The following is a 22,750-nucleotide window of genomic DNA, read 5'->3' as shown; positions in this document are numbered from 1 at the left end:
CTAACTCTTTTCCTGTCTTGGACAGGGAGCATTTTGATCCGCCCAATAATAAACAAATTCTGACAAGTTGGTCCCAACAACAACTAATAGTCTCAAAAATTACACACCGTATTGGAGAGAATTACTAGATCCGTAGTGAATAACTTAGCAATCTTTGGTGCTCGTGATTTAATTAATACATATAGTTTTATTTAGCATAGAATTACATATAATTGGTATGCTTGCGTGTCGGTATGTTATTTTAAAAAAATAAAAAAGTAAAAAAGTGGGATCCACTTGCCCTCGCTTTCCGCAAAAACCCTCAATAGAAGCTGACGGGTTTGTCACGGCATGCATAAAAAAAAGAGCATAAAACCGTAGGATAGATTCTTCTCATCTGGTTTTATTCAAAAAAGAAAGAGCCCAACGGCTCATTCCGCGCAACGTATCGGGTCGGATGAAGGCTTGTATGACGGGTGAAATTAGGCTTGCGGAAGTCCACTGGTTACCTACTCTTGCCAAAATGATCCCATGCGTTCCTGAGAAGATTTTAGAACTTAGCTTTGTTTTTGGCGTTCTAGAATGTGACTGCGTCAGGGCAATTGTTTGGTTGAAAAAAGTTAAAATCTCAGATATAAAAAAAAATAGGTGACTACTATTCTAACTGTTTGATTAGAATGAGTCTTATTTTCATTCTGATATCATGAGGAATAGGAATGGCTATTTCGATTTCGATTCCAATCTATTCTGATTTCGATTTTGACTTCGGTCATGAACCAAACAAGCCCTAAAGTTAAATAGCACTGGACATGTTCACTTCATCGTCCGCATGCATGAAAAGTATGTGGTGTCATTCAAAATCAATGATATAAAGATAAGGTTGCAATGCGAACTAAGGTATAAGGTTGCACCCCTCTTCTGGGATGTGTTATTTTCTGAGTATTTTGCTAAAATGTCCTTAAGGTAAGCTCATACTAGGTGCAGACTAAACTTCCAATCACCAATTAGTGCATGTTACTTCGTCTATGATGCTATCGTCAACTCATTTGTATGTTGCGAAAGTCGTGCTTGGTAGTAAGGCTCGGTCCAATAAGCATCTGCCATCTCCTCATCTTTTAAGAAACTTCCTCTCAAGTCAAGAATTTGAAGGTTTCAAAACTACTTCAATAGAGGTTATGTGTTGTTTGAAAAGTTCAAGGCATCAAGGAAGAATCAAAAGCATGCCAAAAATTTATGAGATGTGAATAATAACTTGGGTGGAGGGTAGGGCTTAATGCGACGGTAAGGTTGCTTCATCATGACTGTTTTTATGGGTTTAAAATATGGAAAGACTCTCTGAAATTAAAGCTTCATACATTGCAGTAGAAGTTTTGTGCACCTAAATAACTTTTTTCAAAATAATAAATAGGGTCAGTTGTGTAAGTTCTGTAATGTAGTAGACAGTCGTGGATTCTCAGGTCATGTCAAGAAATCATTTGAATTATGGTCATGCATGTAGAAGTGAAGCAAGGAACTGGTTTAGTTTGCAGGCAGAAATATGCTATGGTGTGCCAAGTGGGATCCAATGTCTCCCATGAATTACACCTTATGGCATCCGGTACACATGCGATGAAAGTGATTCATCAGGAGCATGGGAACTCAATCCATTGCCCCATCTCACCATCCACAACTAGTTATGAGCAGCCTAAACTGTTCTCCAAAAAATATTCTGTAATACACTATTGTCATAGACAAATCATGATATCTCAGTAATTCTGGGTTAGCTTCATGAATTAGATCTCCATGTTTTTTCCTCCATTGCCGCATCCTTTGCCAGAGCTAGCATTTTCCAATTCTCTTTATAACTATTCCTCAAAGTATTCCCCCCACAACTAATGGAAGTCACTGTAGTATATCTTTTTCTCTTCTTTAAGCCTAATACATAAATTTGAGTCACAAGCAAATGTCTTCAAATAATTTTTCTGCAAGTATCACACAATTGGTTATAGTATATCCAATAGATCAAAGCTAAAATTCACTAAACTGCATTCAGTGAGTTTGAAACCTAATAGGAAAACTAACTCAGTCAAGATTTTTATTTTTTTTGTGTGTGTGTGTGTAGAAGGGAGGTAAGAACACCACCCGCCTTATTGCAGATTGAAAAGAGCTTTTCAGATATAGGATGTAATTACAGCGGCAGTTGCAAAGAACTTTTGATTACAGGGGTAGATGAAGTTTACCCATAACAAGATAGTAGGAGACAAAATAACACTGCAATACTGACTGACAAAAAAGAAAGCAACAGGGTAGGTGAAAATTCTATTTAAACATGGAGAAGAAAACTTCTATGAAGACAGCACATTTGAAATTCGACATTCTAAAAGATAATCTTCAACTGAATCCAACTCTAGTCTTCTGAATTTCAAACATTAGAAAATACAGTAGCCAATTTTTTGATTTTTGTGCCACAAGCTGCCATGTTCAGTTAGCTGTTTGTTACTACAAAGCATCGACCAGTTATTAAACAAACTGAGACCCTCTGAGGCTATTGTAGTCATGGATTTCTGCTTGTTCAGAAAAATTCTTGAATTCCTCTCTCTCCAGATGTCCCAATTCATGGCAGCTACAAGCATTAGCATCACACAATGAGTAGTACGTCCTTGGAAAGTTCCTTCTGGTCCAACCCACACATAGTTCTTCAAAAGATTTGAAAGATGGCAAAACTCCCATAAGCAGGCATAAGGATTTTCAAATAGTACAAAAAAACAGGCAATCAACAAAAAGTTGATCGAGAGTTTCAGTTGCAGGCTGGCAAAAAATATAGCTTCCTAATTTTTTCTGGAGCTTTATACCAATTACATCTCTAGCATTCAACTTGTTGTTCCAACACAGCCACATAAAGTATTTTATTTTGAGGGGGGCACACAGACTCCAGAGGGTGCTGGCAAATCTGCATTTAATTTCTCTTGTGTTGATGAAAAGATAAAAAAAAAACAAAATAGTATGTATTTCAATTTTTTGCATTAAATTTATACATTGTATGAGAGCATGGAATATTAATAAATCACATACCTAATTTCTGACCGATGCTCGACTCCTTAATATATCAGTTCAGCAAGATACAAATCCAACCCTGTAAACTTTTAGACTTGAATTTAGATTTCAGAATGGCTTCAAGTCACTCTTCAACTAGTAATCTACTTGGGGGCATCTAGGGCATCCTTCTGTGGGTTAGGTATCTTAAGAAAGAATATTTTTGGAGTGTCATATTAGTGAAATATGCGAGGAACAATAATTAGTATAGTTGTTAGTGTAAGACTCTAAGAGGTATATTGAATTGGCCCCGGTTGGTCTGGATTTTATATAGCTGGTCTGGTGTGGAAAGATTCACCAGCACACCCAACCTGCAAAGGTCAACAAAACAAAGCATATAATATGGCGTATGGTCATACGTGATCCCTGTGAATGCGGATCAACTCAAGGATTTCTGCCTCTGTACTCTATCATCCATGCATGTCATATAAACCATATAGCCATGATGCCGAATGCCAAATCTCCATCATGCCATGCCCATGTCATGCTTTCTCCTCCTATGTATAGTATTGATATTTTGGTGCGAGCTCCTATAGACTATTTCTACTGAGGCAGTGATGTGTACCAATTCAGCTCATTTTCTTAGTATAAGGTGAAAAGATAGTTAGAGACTCGAGGAATTTAATTAAAATTTGGCATATGATTCGATTATTACCAACCATGTACTTTTAGTGATCTTTCAAAAAAAAAAAAAACACGTATTATATGGCGTTATTAGGTATAATTTGATGAGGTTAGAATCTTGTCTACTTCAAATTCTTTTTGCATGATCAATGAGAGTGGGCTACTATATGATCATTCTATTATTCTTTTTGAGGTATTCTGCATGTGATTTGTTGGGTGAAGCTAATCGTTCGCGTGCGGAATTTATTGGTTTGCTTGGCATTGGGAGAAATTGATATGTTCCCTGAGGCTCTAAGCCTTTCCTTCGATTAATATTGGTTAATTCATCAGTGACATTGGAATAAACTTGATCGTTCTATTTGGCTACCATTTATCACAGTCTTCTTCCCCTAGGGAACTTGTGAAAACTTAGCCATATCTTCTTATTTCTTCTCAGATTAGAGCAATTCCATATGGAGATTGGCGTTGAAGATATCATTTGTATGAATCTTCTGTTGTTCTTTACTTTTATTCTCATTCCTTTTTTAAAGCAATAATATTTGATTAAAAAGTTGTAAAGATTTTACAAACGACTTTAGAAAGTAAAAGGATTTCATTATATATGAACTCAGTATAGTTCATTTTAGTTTTCTCAGGTTTTTGAAAACAAAAAACAGAAGAAAAAAAAGCAATATGAAATGGGCCATTATTTGCCCGGATTCAGATAAGCTTAACACACACCTTGTACATTATTTATTTATTATTTTTAAACCAGAAGGCTTATACATCAAATTCTGTAATCCTCTTAATTGATATATGACCTCCACCACATCATCCTTACAACCCTCAGGATCTGCGTGTCAATTAATTTATCTAGATTAAACCCAATCTTGTGCCTGCTTGTAGAACCATATGGGCCTAGCATAGAGGCCGACATTCAGAAAAAAAAAGAAGGAATGCAACTTATCAAACGGCTGAAGTGGGAGCCGTTCATGTTCACTCCAATTTCAGATTCCAACTCCTTCCGACCAAATATGGGATTTTATATGCTGGTACTATAACCGATATCTTGGCCATTACAACTATTTTGATCACCCCGTAATAACGGGTATATGAATTATCATAATATATCATTTATTACAATATAATATAAATAATAATTATTATTTATATTTCTAAAGTAAAATAGTAGTTTTTTGAAATATAAATTTTATGGAATAAAAGTTAAAGAGAGATAATTTTGATGTTTTCATTTATCGTGGAACAATCATTATAATGATTTTGTAAAAATGTTAAAAAAATAAAATTATTTTTATTTAAATCAATAATGATTATTGTAATTATTATGGCAGTCAATGTTTTTTTTAAGTATAACAACAGCTTACACATGTCGGGTATGAATATAATCAACAAAATCAGAAAAAAAATAACAGGAAGAAAGCCATTTTAGATAAAATCTTTGAAATGATGGGCCGTTTTGGGAGAATACAGTTTTCCCCCGGTAATATAGTAACCCCGCCACTGGATGGCCGCATGGCCGCCGACCTCGGACGACTGAGGTCGGCGTCCGACCTCAGAACCTCCGACCTGGAGAATTCCCGACTTCAAAGGTCTGTCCCTGTCGACCACCTACTACGGTCGAACCCCTCCGAAGTCCGGCCGAGGGCCATATCCTGCCACTGCCCCAGCAATTAATGCGCATGGCCTCTGCAGACCCCCGGTTCACTCAACAATTAATGTGCCTCTCCGGCCTGCTCAGCAATTAATGCGCACCTCCGGCTTACTCAATAATTAATGCGCACCTCCGGCTTACTCAACAATTAATGCGCATGGCTCCTATTGTCTACGGACCCATGGCTCTCCACGACAAATCAGCTCAGCGGAGTTCAATCAACCGTGATAAGTCTCTGATCTCGGCCTCACCTCCGACACCAATGCAATAATTCACTTGATCACGTGCCAGCTCGGGTCGTACGACGGCCTCATTTCCGACATTAATGTAATGATTCGTCCGATCGTTTGCCAGTCCAAGCAACATGCTGAGCCGTACGACGGCCTCGCCCCATCACATCACAGGTACACCAACCCTCCTATAAAAGAGAACCCTCGCTTCTCAAAAGGGGGGGAGGACACAGAAAACTAAAAATATACTGTCTGTCTTCTTTCTCCTTTGAACACTGATTGCCCCCCTCTGACTTAAGCATCGGAGAGCCGGCGCCGGAAAATCCGGCCACCGGCTTTTCTGCAGGCACCCCGACGGAGGACGCCGCCCGCCGACGGACCACCACTCTCCTGCGCCCACCGACCGCTCCCTCTCCTCGACGGACGACCGCCTCCGGGTCCAATTTCCAGCAACAGGCCGTAAATAAAGTCACTTGGTCAATCGCACTGTTTGCCCTCTATCAATGACTTTGGTGGGCTCAATTATAACGGTTTAAGGCGTTATTTTACGCCTTGCCACGATTCCAGTCTTCCAGATAAAATTCAGGGGCGTGCGTGCAGGTCGAAGCTTCAGTCTTCTGGCGCTTTTCCGGACACGGCTCCACTCCCTCTGCTCCAGAAAAGAGTTCGAGAGAAGAATAGATTATTTTTTTTTTAAAAAAAAAACTCGAATTAAAATGGCTCTCCTCTTCCCAGATTCCACCGACGCCCATTTCTTCGCGAGGGTCTTCTCTTCTAAACCCTAATTCTTGCCCCATGGCCGAGCTCGAATCGCCCTGAAGTCATGGCTCTCGCTCCTCCCATCGGTTCCTCTCTCCCTTTCTCCTCCTCCTCCTCCCTCTCCTCCCGCAGCCGTCTCCACTTCCATCGATCCGATCCGAGATCTCTTCTCTTGCCTCCTCTTCTTCTCAGGGTTTCTGCATCAATATCCGATCACCGAAACCCTAGCTTTCAGGATTTCGGCGGAATTGGAATTGCTTATTCTCTAACGATCAAGCGGCTGCGGTCTGTTCGATTTGATCGGATTATGACGAGTGATGAGGAGGAAATGGGGGAGGGGTTCTTTGAGGCGATCGAGGAGCTGGAGCGGATGGTTCGAGATCCCTCCGACGTTCTTGGGGAGATGGTGGAGCGGCTTTCTGCCCGTGAGCTTCAGCTGGTGCTGGTCTACTTCGCCCAGGAGGGGAGGGACTCGTACTGTGCCCTTGAGGTCTTTGACTGGCTCCGGAAGGAGAACCGGGTGGACGGGGAGACGATGGAGCTGATGGTGTCGATCGTGTGCGGGTGGATTGAGCGGCTGATTGGTGGGGATCATGCGGTGGATGATGTGGTGGCGCTGCTCAACGAGATGGACTGTGTTGGCCTGGAGCCGGGTTTCAGTATGGTGGAAAAGGCGGTTTCTTTGTACTGGGAGAGACGGAAAAAGGACCAGGCGGTGATGTTCGTGAAGGATGTGATGAGAAGAGGAGGGGTCGGGAGTTATAGGATTGGAGATGGTGATGAGAACGAAAGAGGAGGGCTTCTAGGGTTTCTTGCGTGGAAGATGATGGTAAGAGTGTCAATTTTAAGTTCTGCTTATGATTCAGCATCAATAAGTATGGCTTATTTTAACAAGATTGATGTTTATCAGCTGAATGATTAGGTTCATTGCTTGATAACTTCGCTTGAATCACTGTAGCTGTTGACCATTAAATTAGTAAAATTTGAACTATCACTGATAGGGGTGAAAATGTTCAAAAGAAAAGGCCAACTGTTCTTCTATCTTAAACACTAGAACAAGTGGATTAGAGCACATTACCCTATAGGTTGTGAGATCTTGATCATTTATGTTTCTAAGAGACCTTTCAACAGAATAGCAAGTCACAAATAACTTTGTAATTTTCCTTTCTCTCTTTTGGTTGCCTAAGTTCATGTTTGCTTCATCTCTGAGTTTAGATCAATTTATGTATTAGTATTTAATGACAATACATCCATTTTGCCCAGTCACCTCAAGACAAGGAGAGATTCGTGGCAATGTTCTTGATATTGTTATCCTTTATGATGGTTTCTCTAATTACACTTAAAACCATAATACAAGCATTTTTACCCCCTTTATGGGTGTGCTTCCACAAGGAAAACCAACCAATAATTGTAACAAGTAGAATCAGTGCTGTGCTTTGATCATAAGTTCGGCAACAATCCTCAAAATCACTTTAAGATTGAAAAAAAGGAAACCTTATGCCAATGAGTGATGAGAATAATCTGACTCAACAAAGTAAATGTCATACTCAGAAATTATGTGCCGTTGGAAATCAGTTGTTTCTGTGCAAGGATTTTTTTTTTTTGAGCCTACTTAGGTCCTACAACTTCAGCTAGGATATAGTTGTCACAACCCAGGACCTCACCCAAAATGGCTAGCCGGAAGGTATTATTTGGGTTCCTTGATCCTGTATAAGTACCTAAGATCTATCCAGCAAATAACCGAAGTGGGACTAAACACACGCCCGCACGGATCCTCACATACTCCCCCCGTTTATGCCCTGACGTCCTCGTTAAGGGTTCAAATCCATTCAAATCTAATCACAAACACCACGATCGGCTCGTGGTCAGCCCCAATGGATCCGTGCTATAGTGTCCTCTAATCCATATAGATTATGAGCCGAGTCCGCTCTGATACCATTTGTCACAACCCAGGACCTCACCCAAAGTGGTTAGCCGGAAGGTATTATTTGCATTCCTTGATCCTGTATAAGTACCCAAGATCTACCCAGCAAATAACCGATGTGGGACTAAACACACGTCCGCACGGGTCCTCACATACTTTCCCCGTTCAAGTCCTGACGCCCTCGTCAAGCTAAGGGTTCAAATCCATTCAAATCTAATAACAAACACCACGATCGGCTCGTGGTCAGCCCCAATAGATCCGTGCTACAGTGTTCTCTAGTCTACATAGATTATGAGCCGAGTCCGCTCTGATACCATTTGTCACAACCCAGAACCTCACCCAAAATGGCTAGCCAGAAGGTACTATTTAGGTTCCTTGATCCTGTATAAATATCCAAGATCTATCCAGCAAATAACCGATGTGGGACTAAACACATGCCCGCACGGGTCCTCACAATAGTAGTCACATACTTTGCAATGAGCATTTGACCCTCAATAAATCGATAGAATTGGAAGAAATAGAGGGCAAAAAACTTCAAAAGCACTTAGTCTTTCCTCATATTCTGACCTGCTGACTCATCCCAATCTGATTGACAAGACAAGGAAGACTACCCAACATCTCATTATTTTGCAAAAATAGGACATCAAGAGGTTGAACTAGATAATACAATTGAAGAAAGTTTGCACCCACACATCGTACTTGTTAGTAATATCATAATTAAAGGATGATCAAAATTCTATCTTTGTTCAAAAAGAAAATTGCAGAACCTTCTCAGGCCACAGAGCAAGTCCTCTTTACAGAGTGCTCTATACCCTTGACCGTACATTTGCATTGCTTGGAAGAAATTTGGATTGCAAAGAAAGAGAAATTCTATCTATGTCTACAAGTAAGATCTTCTTGTTTGGCAATTGGAACATGTCTGGTTCTTTCACTGACCTAATATCAATCTATTTTAAGGGTATTATTTTGTCTTTAGAGTTCTCAGCCCTGGCCTGCCGCATTCATGTTTGGAAGTTCCTTGCGACCAAGCTCCTTTTTATGGCTTTAATTACATTCTAGCTATCGTGAAAAAGACAATAGACAACAAAAATGTGAATGTGAGAGAATAATTTTGCTGAGTGTTCTTTTCTTGTGAACACGTGCATTTTCTATCTGGAACTCTCACCCAGGATCAATTTCATAATGTAATATTGTGCTGTGGCCTTTGTCATGAATAGCTGTGAGAGTATTTTAAAACACTTTGGATCTTTAGTTATATTAGAGAATATATAGAAGCTATATTAGGTTCTTAAAAGGTGGTTATTTTGGTGTTTAGTATTTTGTGTGAGAAAGTAAATCTTATTGTTGTCTAGCAATATGAAGTGCCATTTTTGAGATCCATTTTTGAGATCTTCAAGAATATAATTAAATATGCTTTGAGTTTGCTTAAGCGATTCTGCTGTTGTGATATGTATAGTTTGGTGTATTTGGATAGGGTCAGTTAATCCTGGAGTTCTTTTTATGCTTTTATACTGGATTTTATCATAGTTCAAAGTTCTCTTTGTATTACTTTTGAGTTATCCATTTCTTCTTCTTTTTTCCTGCCTTCGCATTAAACTCCCTGGTTTGGAAAAGCCGAGAAACTTTATTACATGTTGTACCCAACATCTTCTGATGCACATTTAAACCAAGCAAGAAAATGTCAAGCGGGAATCAGATAATGGTGCAAGGTTCTTTTCCTTTACTTAACACATTGTACCTGTTTCACATTTCTGGAAAGTTCTGTATATTCATCTTTTTTATGTTGCATCTCAGTGATATGCTATAATATGCTTTCTTAAGATATCTTTGTTGTTGAAGAGAATGTTATATTCAACCATTTGTATTTGACAGAAACTTCTAAATGGTTAGATTAAATCAGCGATGATGTTCTTTTCTTTAAACCCTTTGTGTAAATTTTATTACCAGGTGGATGGAGAATACATTGGAGCAGTCAAATTGGTCATCGAGTTTAAGGAGAGTGGATTGAGACCTGAGGTTTACAGTTACCTTATTGCATTGACAGCATTGGTTAAAGAGCAAAAGGAGTTCTCAAAAGCTTTACGTAAGTTGAAGGGATCAATAAAGTCTGGCTTACTAGCTGAAATCGATGATGAGAATTTGCACCATATCGAAAAATATCAGTCAGATCTTATAAGTTATGGAATCCGTTTGTCAAATTGGGCAATGCAAGAGGGAAGTTCTTTGATTGCAGGAGTAGTTCATGAGAGGCTCCTTGCTGTATATACTTGTGCTGGTTGTGGTCTGGAAGCCGAGTATGAGCTATGGCAAATGAAGCTTTTGGGCAAGGAGCCCGACAGGGAGCTTTATGATGTTGTTTTAGCCATTTGCGCTTCTCAAAATGAAGTCGGTGCTGTTCGTCGGTTGCTAGCTGGAGTGGAGGCTATGAGTGCAGGGCGTAGAAAGAAAACACTATCATGGTTATTGAGAGGTTATGTCAAAGGAGGGTTTTATTTAGATGCTTCAGAAACTCTCATACAAATGCTTGATTTGGGGTTATGGCCTGAATACATAGACAGGGCAGCTGTGTTGCAGGGACTAAGGAGGAGCATACAGGAATCTGGAAATATTGAACCTTACATCAAACTTTGCAAGCGCCTATCTGATATGGATTTGATTGGACCCTGCCTTGTATATTTGTACATAAGTAAATATAAGCTGTGGATTGTAAAAATGCTCTGAAGGCTTCGATGAGAGCTTCTGCCGACTTGTTTGGTTGATTGTTCTCTTACCAGCCAAACTTTTCTTAAGCATTTTGCTGGACTTGTATAGTAAGGATGAATGAGGACCGGGAGTTACAGGGTTTTAGTAGGCACCAAACATGGATCAAGATAAAGTACTTCCAAAAAAAATGTTACCAGTGTCTATACAGGCATAAATAAAATATATATAGTCTCAGATTTTTGTAACTTTGCCTTCTATGATGTTGAAAATCTCAGATTTCAAATGTGTGAGTTGTCTGAAATAATCTTCTGGATGGCTCTATTAAGTCTCCCTAAGGTTGAAGCTTGATTATTAAGTCTGCATTGTACTCAGTATGGTGATGTCTTGAAATGCCAAACTACCCTGTTTCCCATTTTGTGGAAAATCAATCGGCACAGAGGCGCAGGTATGTCCTCCCTTCTTCATAATTTCCCTTCCTCTAACATTTGTGAAGTGCTACTGATATTTACTTTATATGTATCGCTTCTCCACTTCCTGTTGCTATTTGAATATGCTTCAGATATTCTCAATCATTTTATTTCAATGCATGAAGTTTCTCATCTCCATTCAATTTAATCCTGATTTTTCTCCTTTTAGGAAATCCATGTAATGCTGCTTTTCTAAGTTGTGCGGCTTAATGACATATACTTGATCCACAGTTGTGCATTAGCATATCTCTCTTTTGTAACTGGTGAAGATGAATGATTATTCACTGTTCTCCAATTCATGCATAAATATGGTTTTCCAGCAACCAAGCATAGTGCAGTCAGCAAAAATATGGAGAAATCATCATTTTATGGTCACTATAATACTTGGAAAGCTAAAAGATTGGTAAGGAGGAGGAGAAAATCACTTGTTCTGATTATGTCCATTGTTTGATTTTGAGACAGCAAGTACTTAACCATAACAGTGCAAGCATTTAACTCCCAGAGTCTGGAGATGCACCATCTAATTGTTTAAATCGTCACTCTTTAAAAAGATGACTGTAATATTTGGTGGGTGACAAATGATAAACACATAGGTCTTTGAAAACTACTTGAAGGCTATAATATCTTTTGAAGCATTAGGGCTTAATGAAAGGCTCACTTACATGTTGACTATCTATAAATAATACACTTGTATGTTTACTATCTATAAATAATACAAAAATATATAAGGCTGAAAATGACATCGGTCTAACAAAAACTGTAATTTTAACCAGGGTGACATTTTAGTTTGATGGGTTAGTGGAAAGCCACATGATTTTGGTGGGCTATTACTTGGCAAGCTTGTGGGACAGTTCATTTTTTGCTCTTTTTGTCAGATCACTGTTCAATTGAGTTGGGAACATGAACAGCTATAATGTTCGGCTCTAAGACCTTTTGTAACTCGATTACAGGGAAACCAAGATGACTCACTTTGGTCATTGAAGTACTTAATTTAAGGTAGCAGCAGACAATAAACTGAAAGGTAAATGGTCAATCTTCTTACACCTACACGGACATAGCTTGAGGCTGATGACTGGCCAGTTCTGTCAAATTTGTCAAGATTGGTTTTCTGTCTAAGATCAATGATCTATGGGTTTGGTGCACTGTCAAAATTAAGAAAATGTTAGGCACTTTTACTACATTTTAGATCGAGACAAGTTTAAAGTTTAAACCATGTATGGAAGCATTACTTTGTGGGTTAGAGAACCTGTACGGAGATGCCAATCTTGTCACTCTCTATTTAACCTTTGTTCTAGATTGCCAGTATTAGCTCATCCTTACCTTTAAGATAACTGTATCTTGCTTTCCATTGATGCTAGCATACTTTCTGATGTAGAGAACTTCCTGTATGCCGTTCTTATAATTTCTCTTAGGTCTTGGTTATGATCTGTTATCAGATAACAGCTTGGAGTTGCATCTCTACTCTATTTACCATATTCCAATTCGTCTCCATATTACCATCTGTCCTTCTGCTATAGCATTGAGGAAAGCAAGCAAAAAAGCTACCTCCTTCCATGATCAGTTATCCCTCAACTCTAAATGCATCTGCCTTTCATTGTTAAATTCTAAATTTTCCCCTGCTACTGAAATGCTCTTATTTTATCTGATCCTGTACCTTATTTCCCTATATATATATTATATATATATATATATATATATATATATATATATATATGAGTTTGTTATTAATCTCATATTTATTGGTTCATAATTGCTTCAGGTCCAACTTGACTATTTACTTTGTTTGTCACAAGGTGTAATAAATAAGGGCATTGCAGTGCATGAGGCTTTTGCCATATGAGTCTGAGAAGGGTCAAACATATGCAGCCTTATCCTCACGTAAGGAGAGTGTTTCTATGATTCAAGCCCATATCTAGGTCACAATGAAGTAACCTTACCATTGTGCTGAGTCCGACACTCTTATTTGTCATAAGGAGTAATAATCATCATTATCAGAGAAGTGGTTCTCTAGAAGCTTTTCTTCAATCCCAATTTTTATTTAATGATTATATAGCCATGTTTACATCTGTATGTAACACTCTATTTCTGGGATTTGAGCAACTCTAAATGTGCAAAAATGTGAGAAATAAAATATTATATGATTTGAAGGTTCCCTGCTTATTCATGCAGTTGTATAAGACTGGCAGTAGATATGTGTGCATATATGCACTTGTGATGTTATGTTATGCAGTGGTGCATGTTCCTGGAAGAAGTCCCATTACTTGCATGACCATGTTATTGCATACGTAGGCATCTGTGTGGTCTAACCTGTTTAAGAAGCACCTTATAAGGTCTGAAAAGTGACAACTCATCTTTCGAACATTTTTTTAATATTGCAGGACTGAAGATATGCATCAAGAATATCACCTGTAAAGCAACGCAGGACTGGAGATGAACGGCAGTATATACGTTCAGTTGTATGAGGGAGAAGTTCCTTAAAAGATGCATGTTAATATGTTATACATTACTGAAATTAGTGGATGCATTAAAAAGTGGGAAAAAAAGAGACTATTTTGGCTAATTAGATAAATTATAACTGAGCTTATATTGAATATTTGGTTACCAGATCGAAATCTAAATTGACCCTCTGGTGTCCTTTCTAAAAGAATATTTTGGACAGTTAAATATATTTTTTACTCGATACATTCATCTGGATTCATCTCCCTTTTTAAAAAGATGCCAAGAAGAGGTCATCAATAAAATGCGTGATTTCACCAATCTTGAATCAGATTAAGATCACAGCTTCTGGTCATGCCCTTTTTTCCCATGCATTGCGCTGCACTTTGCCTTGAAGTTGATCTATGACCTGTGACGCCTCCAATAACAACTAACCTTGATTCTCAGCCACAGGAGAGTACACAAGAAAAACATGCGCGGGTGGCAGAAAACAAACACACACCAACAGCAGATGGAGGTCGATGCCTGGGACTCTTCGTCACTCGCATTCCCTGGGCAGGTCTGGTAGCTCTTTGATTGACTTGTGGGGGCATGCCAAGCTGCTTAAAGCCGCCGTCTGCATGACTGTAAAAGGCCGCTTTGGGCAACTCTCATGGCTCGTCATCATTTGCGTGGCCACATTACCACCAGCCACCCGGCCAGCCTAGTAGACCAGATGCAGTTTCCAATAGCGCAGTCAATGGAAAGCTGTCATATATCTTTGACTGTAAGTATTTCTTAAAACTATGAGGAAAATTAGCACTTAATCATATGCGATATTTTCTTTTCATCTTTCGTTAGCAGTCCGATCGAAATCATTATGAGAATGGATTTGTTAGCAGTCAACAGGAGAAAGAAAACTCATAATGACACGCCCTTTTCTGATACACCTAGTAAAAGAGCACTTCTATCAAAAGCAGTGCATTTATCGTAAAGAATGGATTAATGTTGAAGTTAATCCGGCTTTGATATCCGACCTCAAGCTAAGCGAGTCTTCGAGAGATTCTCCGCGACCCATGACAACGTAATCTCTCGTTAACTGTGTCATGTCCGGCTAAGTTTCTAGCCTCTCTCCTTTTTTTTTTTTTTTTTTTCTTTTTTGCTAAAAAAAGAGGGGTAGGGGGGAGGAAGGGACCAGCCCACCCTCGCGTAGCAGCCCCCACTAGGCTCCCGCCCCGCCAGAAGAATATTCGATGCGGGTAGATTCTGTTTTACTCATATCCTTCCCACATGAAGGTGAGTACATCATACTTGGCACCGCCCAGATATAGGTGAAAGGAAAGTATAACAGCCAACAAGCCATCCGGATGTGGAGCATCCGGTCCCCGAATTTAATCGACGCCCGCGGATTTCGAACCCGGACAACTTGGACGAAATTATCGCTTCCTTACCATCAGGATACCACCTTGGTGGCCATTGCCATCCTGCCTTCACTAATAATAATAATAATAATAATAATAATAAAAAGAGGCAGGATGGCAATGAAGACTATGAAAGTTGATAACTGCATGACACGTACCTCAATTCCTAGTGGGGTCCGCAGAATGGAATCTCGAATGAAAGTCATAAATAAAAAGAATTCCACAATTATAGCTATAAGAAGTGATCATGGTACAGAATTTGAAAATCAACATTTTGAAAATTATTGTAGTGAAAATAGAATTAAGCATAATTTTTCTGCATCTAAAACTCCACAGCAAAATAAAGTAATAAAAAGGAAAAACATAACCTTGAAAGAAATGACAAGAACTATGTTGTGTGAAAGTAATTTTCTAAAATACTTTTGGGCTGAAGCAATTAACACTTCATATCATATCTTGGACATGATTTTATTAAGAAAGAAAATCAAAATTAAACTACTTCCATTTACATATCTATATATCCTTATAGATCGTATCATCAATAATCGTCATTTGCCTTACTTTCCGTTTTATTTAGTCTTCTATTAGTTATCACAGTATTTCTTACCTCCTCGGGACGTGGAACGAGAGATGCGGAAGCAAAGACGAGAGAGCCAACCCGACTTCCGCGCCCCTCCTCTTCTGGCGGAACCAACCCCACCACCATTACAGCCATTGATGATAGAGAGAAATTCCTCCCTTGCGAGAGATCATTGGAGAGAAGGAGAGGGAAAAAGAGCTTCGTTCGAACAACCTCCTCTCCTCAACTACATCTGGTTGGCGGCCAACATTCTCTCGTTATTATTTTTACTTTCCAATTTCTTATAAAACTATTTCCTATCAAAATAATTACAGAATATATATATATATAAAAACAAAAACAAGATTCCCTCTCTTTCAAGCCTGCATCACCATCGCCCTTCCTTCTCCAATTTCCCTCTCCTCCCCGGCGGGGCTTGCAGGCTCCTCTAATCCCTATTTTGTTATCTTTTCATAAATTTAGTGGTTAATGCCTTGAGGAAGGGAGAAAGGAGGAAAAGAAAGAACAAAAAGAAGGGAAGAAGAGAGAGGGGGGAAGGAGAGAAAATGCAGAACAATTTCCTGACCAGCATTCGGAGTTTAAAGCTGATCGACGGGTGCAAAGGGACCCAAGTATACGCCCTCAACCCGTCCTCCTCCGGCAATGGCGGGGGCGATAAGAACCACCTCCGGCCATCCTTCTCCCTCCGATCCAAATCCGTCCAGCACCACCACCACCACCACCACCATTCCTCCTCCCTTGTCTTCGAGAATCTTCTGCCCTACGGCCTCCCTTCCGCCGACCAGATCGACCCCCCCATCGACCCCTTCCTTCGCCCCGTCGACCCCGTCTCCGCCCTTGCCGCCTCCTTCCGCCGCCTCTCCGACGCCGCCGACCCCGCCACCCTCTGCGACCTCTACCTCGAGCAGCATTCCTTCCTCCGGCCCCTCGCCGACCTCAAGCTCCTCCGCCGCTCCCTCCGCTCCGCCCGCCTCCACGCCCCCGACGTCCACCACCGCCTCGTACTCTCCGCCTGGCTCCGCTTCGAGCGCCGCGAGGACGAGCTCGACCCCTCCACTCCACCCCTTGCCTCCTGCTCCGGCACCAGCCCCGCCCTCGAGTGCCCCCGCGCTGCCCTCTCCTCCGAACCCCTCTCCCAGTCCTCCCCCTGCCCCTGCCGCCGCGCCGCCGCCGCCGTCAAACCCTCGATCGCCGATGAGGAGGAAAGCGATGTCTGGTTCTGTATCGGCGACGAGGAGGTGGCCTGCGTGCGGTGTCGCGTGGCCACCCTCTCGAAGCCCCTGTCGACGCTGCTCTACGGCGGCTTCGCGGAAGCCCAGCGGGAGCGCATCAACTTCACCCACAACGGCATCTCCGCCCGCGGGATGAAGGCCGTGGATGTCTACAGCCGCACCGGCCGCCTCGACGACTTCCCCCCCGACACCGTTCTGGAGCTACTCGCCTTCTCCAACAAGTTCTGCTGCGAGGGGCTCAAGGCCTCCTGCGACGCCAAGCTAGCCTCTCTCGTCCGCTCCACCGATGACGCCCTCCTCCTCGTCGACTACGCCCTCGAGGAGACCGCCCACCTCCTCGTCGCCGCCTGCCTCCAGGCCTTCCTCCGCGACCTCCCCAAGTCCCTCGCCGATCCCGACATCACCTCCGTCCTCTGCACCCCGGAGGGCCACGAGCGCCTCGCTGCCGCCGGCCACTCCTCCTTCGTCCTCTACTACTTCCTCAGCCAGGTCGCCATGGAGGAGGACATGAAGTCCAACACCACCGTCATGCTGCTCGAGAGATTGGGCGAATGCGCCGCCCCTGGGTGGCAAAAGCAGCTAGCTTTGCACCAGTTGGGCTGCATCATGCTCGAGAGGGGCGAGTGCAAGGACGCCCAGAAGTGGTTTGAGGAGGCCGCCGAGGAGGGGCACGTCTACTCTCTCATCGGCGTCGCCAGGGCCAAGTTCAAGAGGGGCCACAAGTACACCGCGTACAAGCTCATCAACAGCCTCATCAATGAGTATGAGCCCGCCGGGTGGATGTACCAGGAGCGCTCGCTGTATTGCATTGGGAAAGAGAAGATGGCAGACCTCAAGACTGCCACCGAGCTCGACCCAACGCTCTCCTACCCTTACAAGTACCGGGCAATTGCGCTCATGGATGATGACAAGCTCGGTGCAGCCATTGCAGAGATCAACAAGATTCTTGGCTTCAAGGTCTCGACCGACTGCCTTGAGCTCCGGGCATGGTTCCTTCTGTCGCTCGAGGACAATGAGGGGGCGCTGCAGGATATAAGGGCTGTCATGACATTAGACCCCAACTATATGATGTTCCATGGGAAGATACATGGGGATCAGCTGGTCGAGGTTCTCCAGCAGCACGTGAAGCAGTGGGATATGGTGGACTGCTGGATGCAGCTCTATGACAGGTGGTCTGCAGTGGATGATATTGGTTCTCTCGCTGTTGTTCATCAGATGTTGGCAAAAGAACCTGGCAACAGCAGTTTGCGGTTTCGGCAATCTCTTCTACTATTAAGGTAGGCACTCTTGGATCATTTGCTTGCAATGAAGCCTTTTTTTCCCCAGCATTTGCATCCTTTATGTTTGTGAATTAGGCGCTGCTGAATGTTTGATGATGATCACAGTCATGTCATGTAACACTCAGGTGAAAATTAAGGAATCTGACTTGGCGATGAATTGTCTTATGTCCAAAATTTATCTTTGCTGCCCAAGACTTGTAATTTTTCATTTGATCCTTTGAAATAGAGTGTTTTATGTTGGTATTAGAGAAGCTGTCAATAATACAAACATCTATTGACTAAATGGTAAATAGAGATGGATTCTACAGACAAACTAAACAGTGAAGACTAGGATATACCTACCATTGATTTTAAATATATTATTTGACTTTAATGCCAAGATGGCTACTGGGTTGGTCTGGTCGATGAGGTACGGAACCAATCTTCAAGATGATTTATTTGAAAAAGGTGTGCATCTTTTTATCACTTTGCTTGCCTCTCATGCTTGGGCGTATCCTATCATATGAATAGGGTACTGAGTCCTTCCTGGTTTTTTAAGTTATATTCTGAATGCTATTTTAAATTATTTTCTCTTCCTGATTGCAATTCTATTTTTCATTATATTAACGAGTATTTCTTGATCTATTCACAAATCAGAACCTTAAGATGATGATGCATTCAAGATGTAGTTAAATGACAAATGCATACTCAACCTCAGTAGCTCACTCAATGTTCACATTCCTCCACCCAATAATAGTCAATGTGATTATTCAAGAAATCTCATATCTGTTGGGGTATAATAGCCTTCCTTCATAAATGCATACAGATTCATTATCTCTCATAAGTTGTCAAGAACGTGTTATCTATGAGTATTTACCTACCTGTCGCCTTCTTCATATCCTCAAAATGGATTTAGCCGTATTATGATGCCTTTGATTTATAAAGAAAGAAATTGCAATTTCTCATGTCATAACTATGACCTTGCTTTGCAAAAGGCCGAGAAAATGCTTACTCCCATTTGTTTTTTTTTTCTTTCTTTACTCAACTTCTACTGACATTGGCAGATGCTGAATTCCAGCACACGATCATCTCCATCCTGATACCAATTTAGAGCAATTTGCTTCCCATGATTTCAATAAATAATTTGAATTGGCACTTTACAATACAGTTTTTAGGCTGGTATAAAGAATAATATTTACCAAATTTTAGTTTAGCTTTATATTGTGAGAGGTTTATTGTTAAAACTATAGCCAATAATAATCCATGAACATTGTACTTGTTTTCTTTTATTTACCAGCTGCAGCTTCATCAAGCCAGATTTTGATTGGAACCATTTGCGGGAATTTATTAAATCCAAATGGTGTTAAAGTCAACTAGGAAAAGTAACAAATTATGGTATTACTTGTACCCAGAGCATACTAAAGCATGCTGGATATGTTTTTATTTTTAGGTTAAATTGCCAAAAGGCTGCAATGCACAGTTTGCGGCTGGCCAGAAATCATTCAACCCATGAGCACGAAAGGCTTGTCTATGAAGGATGGATTTTATATGACACTGGTCACCGGGAAGAAGCATTAGCCAAGGCTGAGGAGTCCATTGCCATCCAGAGGTCATTTGAAGCATTTTTCCTGAAAGCTTATGCTCTGGCAGATACAAGTCTAGATACTACATCTTCAGCATATGTTGTTCAACTGCTGGAACAGGCCAATAGCTGTGCTTCTGATAATCTTCGGAAGGGGCAAGTAAGTACTAAATAAAACATCATTCACAAAATATATTTGCTCTATCATTCATGTAAATTCTATTTTTAATGTCTGTAAAAAAATTCCACTCCAGGCATACAATAATATGGGAAGTATATACGTCGACTGCGATATGCTGGATGAAGCTGCAGAATGTTACTTGAAGGCCCTTGACATAAAGCACACACGTGCACATCAGGGTCTGGCGCGTGTTTATTACCTCAAAAATCAAAAGAAAGCTGCTTATGATGAGATGACAAAGCTGATTGAAAAAGCAAAAAACAATGCATCAGCATATGAAAAACGTTCAGAATATTGTGATCGTGACATGGCAAAGAATGATCTAAATATGGCCACAAGGTTGGATCCAATGAGGACTTACCCTTACAGATACAGGGCTGCAGGTGAGTTCCTGATTGGTGTGCTCAAAGCTTTTTCTTAAGGAATTTTTGTTTTGGCCAATTATTTTCTTAATTTGATTTTCAATGTAGTTTTTTTTTTCTTTTCTTTAAAGTAAATGTACCCAATGCAATAGTCTTGCTGAATGGAAGAAAGAAAAATAGACAGAATTCAGGAAGACAATATCTTACTTAAGATCACATTGCTGAGTCTTGGATCATGCCTTCTTTGATCCTTATCGCTGTTTTTGATGTTGTAATCACATCTTTTATAGAAGGAATCTAGTTACGAATTTGTTTGTAATGTTCATTGTATTTCTAAACTGTACTTCAGATCATTTTGCATCCACTTGGTCTTGGATGAGTTTATCATCATCTTCTTTATCTCTGATACAAGTCTTTTCAATAGCTAGTTATTGTTCTGTGTGACCTAAGGGGCCAAATTGATCCTTAATACTTCTCCTCTCCTTTACCTTCACTGAGTCTAGTTGGAAATGGATGGTCTTGGTCACTCAAGCTGCTTGGTGTTCCTTTAAATTATTTTTTTCTATTGATTAAGCCTGTGAAGTTTCTGACAGTAGGTAACATTGAGCTTTCATCTCTTTGATGTATTGTTTTGCTTGTCTGCATGTCCAGCAGACTAGTTTTCCTTCACGGTGATACACCATGATTTTCCATGTGACTACATCCCAACTTTGGATGGCAAATTAATTGGTGCAAGCAACCAAGTTGTTGGTCCAAATACTTTCATTTTCATCTTGAGAGCCCTGATATACTGTATAACTTTATGGCCCACCACCTCAGAAGCATCCAAAATGAACTCAATGTAGAATTTTTTTTTCACCTCATTAATTTTTTTTAAATGCTTGAAACAATATCTAAAGAAATTGCAGACAACTATTGATTAAGTTGCGGAAGTAGGTGGGTTAAGGACGAGTTGGTTCTGCTGATGCCAATTTGCATGCATTTACTGGCATCATTTCTTCAGTAGTAAATAAACTAGCACTATCAAGCCTCTTTCCAACCTTTTGATGGTTATGGTTATACTTTATCCACTGGTTGAATAATAGGTATCAGCAGATGTACTGCAAACTAGCAACACCATTTCTTCAATTTCATCACTAGTGAGTGGTCATGCTCATTTAGAATAGCCAGACCAAGACTACCTGCAAGACAGAAGATATCCAGGCCAAACAAAATATTTGCCTCTACTTTCTTTTTGTTGTTGTTGTTGTTCTTTTTTTTTTTTTTGTTTAATTTAGTGATACTTATTTTGCTATAATTTTCCATAATCTGTAACTTATATGTGCAGTATATTAACTGCATAACATATTTGGGCTGCTAAGTTCAGCGCATGTGGCAACATGTGTATGGCACAAGGGATTGATACTTGGACTTTGCCTTGCTTTCATGACTCATGTCAGTCTCAAAGAAACATGAAGTCTCACGTGAAGCATAAATTGCTCTTAACCACATTAAAGTTGATCGAATCTGAATATTCTTTAAGCAAAATTCATTTTGTGGACATTTGCAAGCATTTTTGCATTCAACCTAGTTTAATATATTTTAAGTTGTACATCTGTTTAGAAGGAACTGTGACATAAATTTTTCCCCTCTCTAGTACTGATGGATGACCACAAGGAAGAGGAAGCGATTGCTGAGCTCTCACGTGCTATAGCTTTCAAGCCAGACCTCCAGCTTCTACACCTACGTGCAGCATTCTTCGACTCAATTAGGGATGCAGAAGCCACAATCCGGGATTGTGAGGCAGCACTTTGCCTTGACCCCACCCATAGTGATACTCTTGATCTCTACAACAAAGCTTGCGGACGAGCTGATCCACTGAGTAAGTAGAGTGTGCCATTGTTGTGTGTGTGCTCGACTTTCGAGAGTTGAGAATGCGGCTTTGGTTGCATGCTCTTAACAAAGAGGTTAAGGATGAAGGATACTTAAGAAGAGCAGGGGCAAGGCAATGAAAGCAGTATGTATATATCGATACAAGAGTCTTGAAATTTTTGAGGGTAAGACAACATTGGGCGCACTATTGGGAAGACCAGTGCTGTGAAATTGCGTGCATATCAATTTGACTGATGGCTGCAGCAAAACTGATGAACTTTTCTTGAGGTTCATCTATGTATTCTCTCGATGATCCTCTTCTTTTTTTGCCCCAAAACTTTGATTGGTGAAACAAATTTTCCATGAGTAAGAGAGGCCAGATGAATATTTTTCCTTTGTATGCGTCTCTTTACAATCATCTGAAAAGAATTATCGCTCTCATGCACTCATAAAGTGAA

The 22,750-nt window shown here is 40.6% G+C and overlaps 2 protein-coding genes across 4 annotated transcripts; both read left to right on the top strand.

The window, feature by feature from the left end:
* Window positions 1-6,128: 6,128 nt before the first annotated feature.
* Window positions 6,129-13,969, top strand: LOC103706720 (pentatricopeptide repeat-containing protein At2g30100, chloroplastic). Of its 3 annotated transcripts, none has more exons than XM_008790935.4 (3): window positions 6,129-7,144; window positions 10,187-11,387; window positions 13,788-13,969. In XM_008790935.4, the coding sequence occupies exons 1-2, from the start codon at window positions 6,380-6,382 to the stop codon at window positions 10,958-10,960; spliced, it is 1,539 nt and encodes a 512-aa protein (XP_008789157.2). In that variant the 5' UTR covers window positions 6,129-6,379; the 3' UTR covers window positions 10,961-11,387; window positions 13,788-13,969. The 3 variants fall into 3 exon arrangements, with proteins under 3 accessions (XP_008789157.2, XP_008789158.2, XP_026660322.2); XM_008790936.4 differs by lacking the exon at window positions 13,788-13,969 and adding an exon at window positions 13,203-13,567; XM_026804521.2 differs by lacking the exon at window positions 13,788-13,969 and adding an exon at window positions 13,169-13,567.
* Window positions 13,970-15,387: 1,418 nt separating this feature from the next.
* LOC103706721 (ethylene-overproduction protein 1) lies at window positions 15,388-22,750 on the top strand. Its single transcript, XM_008790937.4, has 4 exons — window positions 15,388-18,334; window positions 19,767-20,058; window positions 20,153-20,462; window positions 22,078-22,750. Exons 1-4 carry the CDS (start codon window positions 16,371-16,373, stop codon window positions 22,308-22,310), a joined length of 2,799 nt encoding a protein of 932 aa, XP_008789159.1. The 5' UTR covers window positions 15,388-16,370; the 3' UTR covers window positions 22,311-22,750.

This window comes from Phoenix dactylifera, chromosome 13 (assembly GCF_009389715.1).
Source record: "Phoenix dactylifera cultivar Barhee BC4 chromosome 13, palm_55x_up_171113_PBpolish2nd_filt_p, whole genome shotgun sequence".
Classification (NCBI taxonomy): domain Eukaryota; kingdom Viridiplantae; phylum Streptophyta; class Magnoliopsida; order Arecales; family Arecaceae; genus Phoenix; species Phoenix dactylifera.
The sequence above is the reverse complement of the archived record's forward strand: the minus strand, read 5'-3'. Positions and strand labels throughout refer to the sequence as shown.

Bases quoted from the DNA above. Each gene is read 5' to 3' on its own strand.
- LOC103706720 (XM_008790935.4), top strand. From the start codon at position 6,380: ATGGCTCTCGCTCCTCCCATCGGTTCCTCTCTCCCTTTCTCCTCCTCC. The intron at 7,145-10,186 runs GTAAGAGTGTCA...TTTTATTACCAG, and splicing joins TTCTTGCGTGGAAGATGATG to GTGGATGGAGAATACATTGG.
- LOC103706721 (XM_008790937.4), top strand. From the start codon at position 16,371: ATGCAGAACAATTTCCTGACCAGCATTCGGAGTTTAAAGCTGATCGAC. The intron at 18,335-19,766 runs GTAGGCACTCTT...TTTTATTTTTAG, and splicing joins CAATCTCTTCTACTATTAAG to GTTAAATTGCCAAAAGGCTG. The intron at 20,463-22,077 runs GTGAGTTCCTGA...TCCCCTCTCTAG, and splicing joins TTACAGATACAGGGCTGCAG to TACTGATGGATGACCACAAG.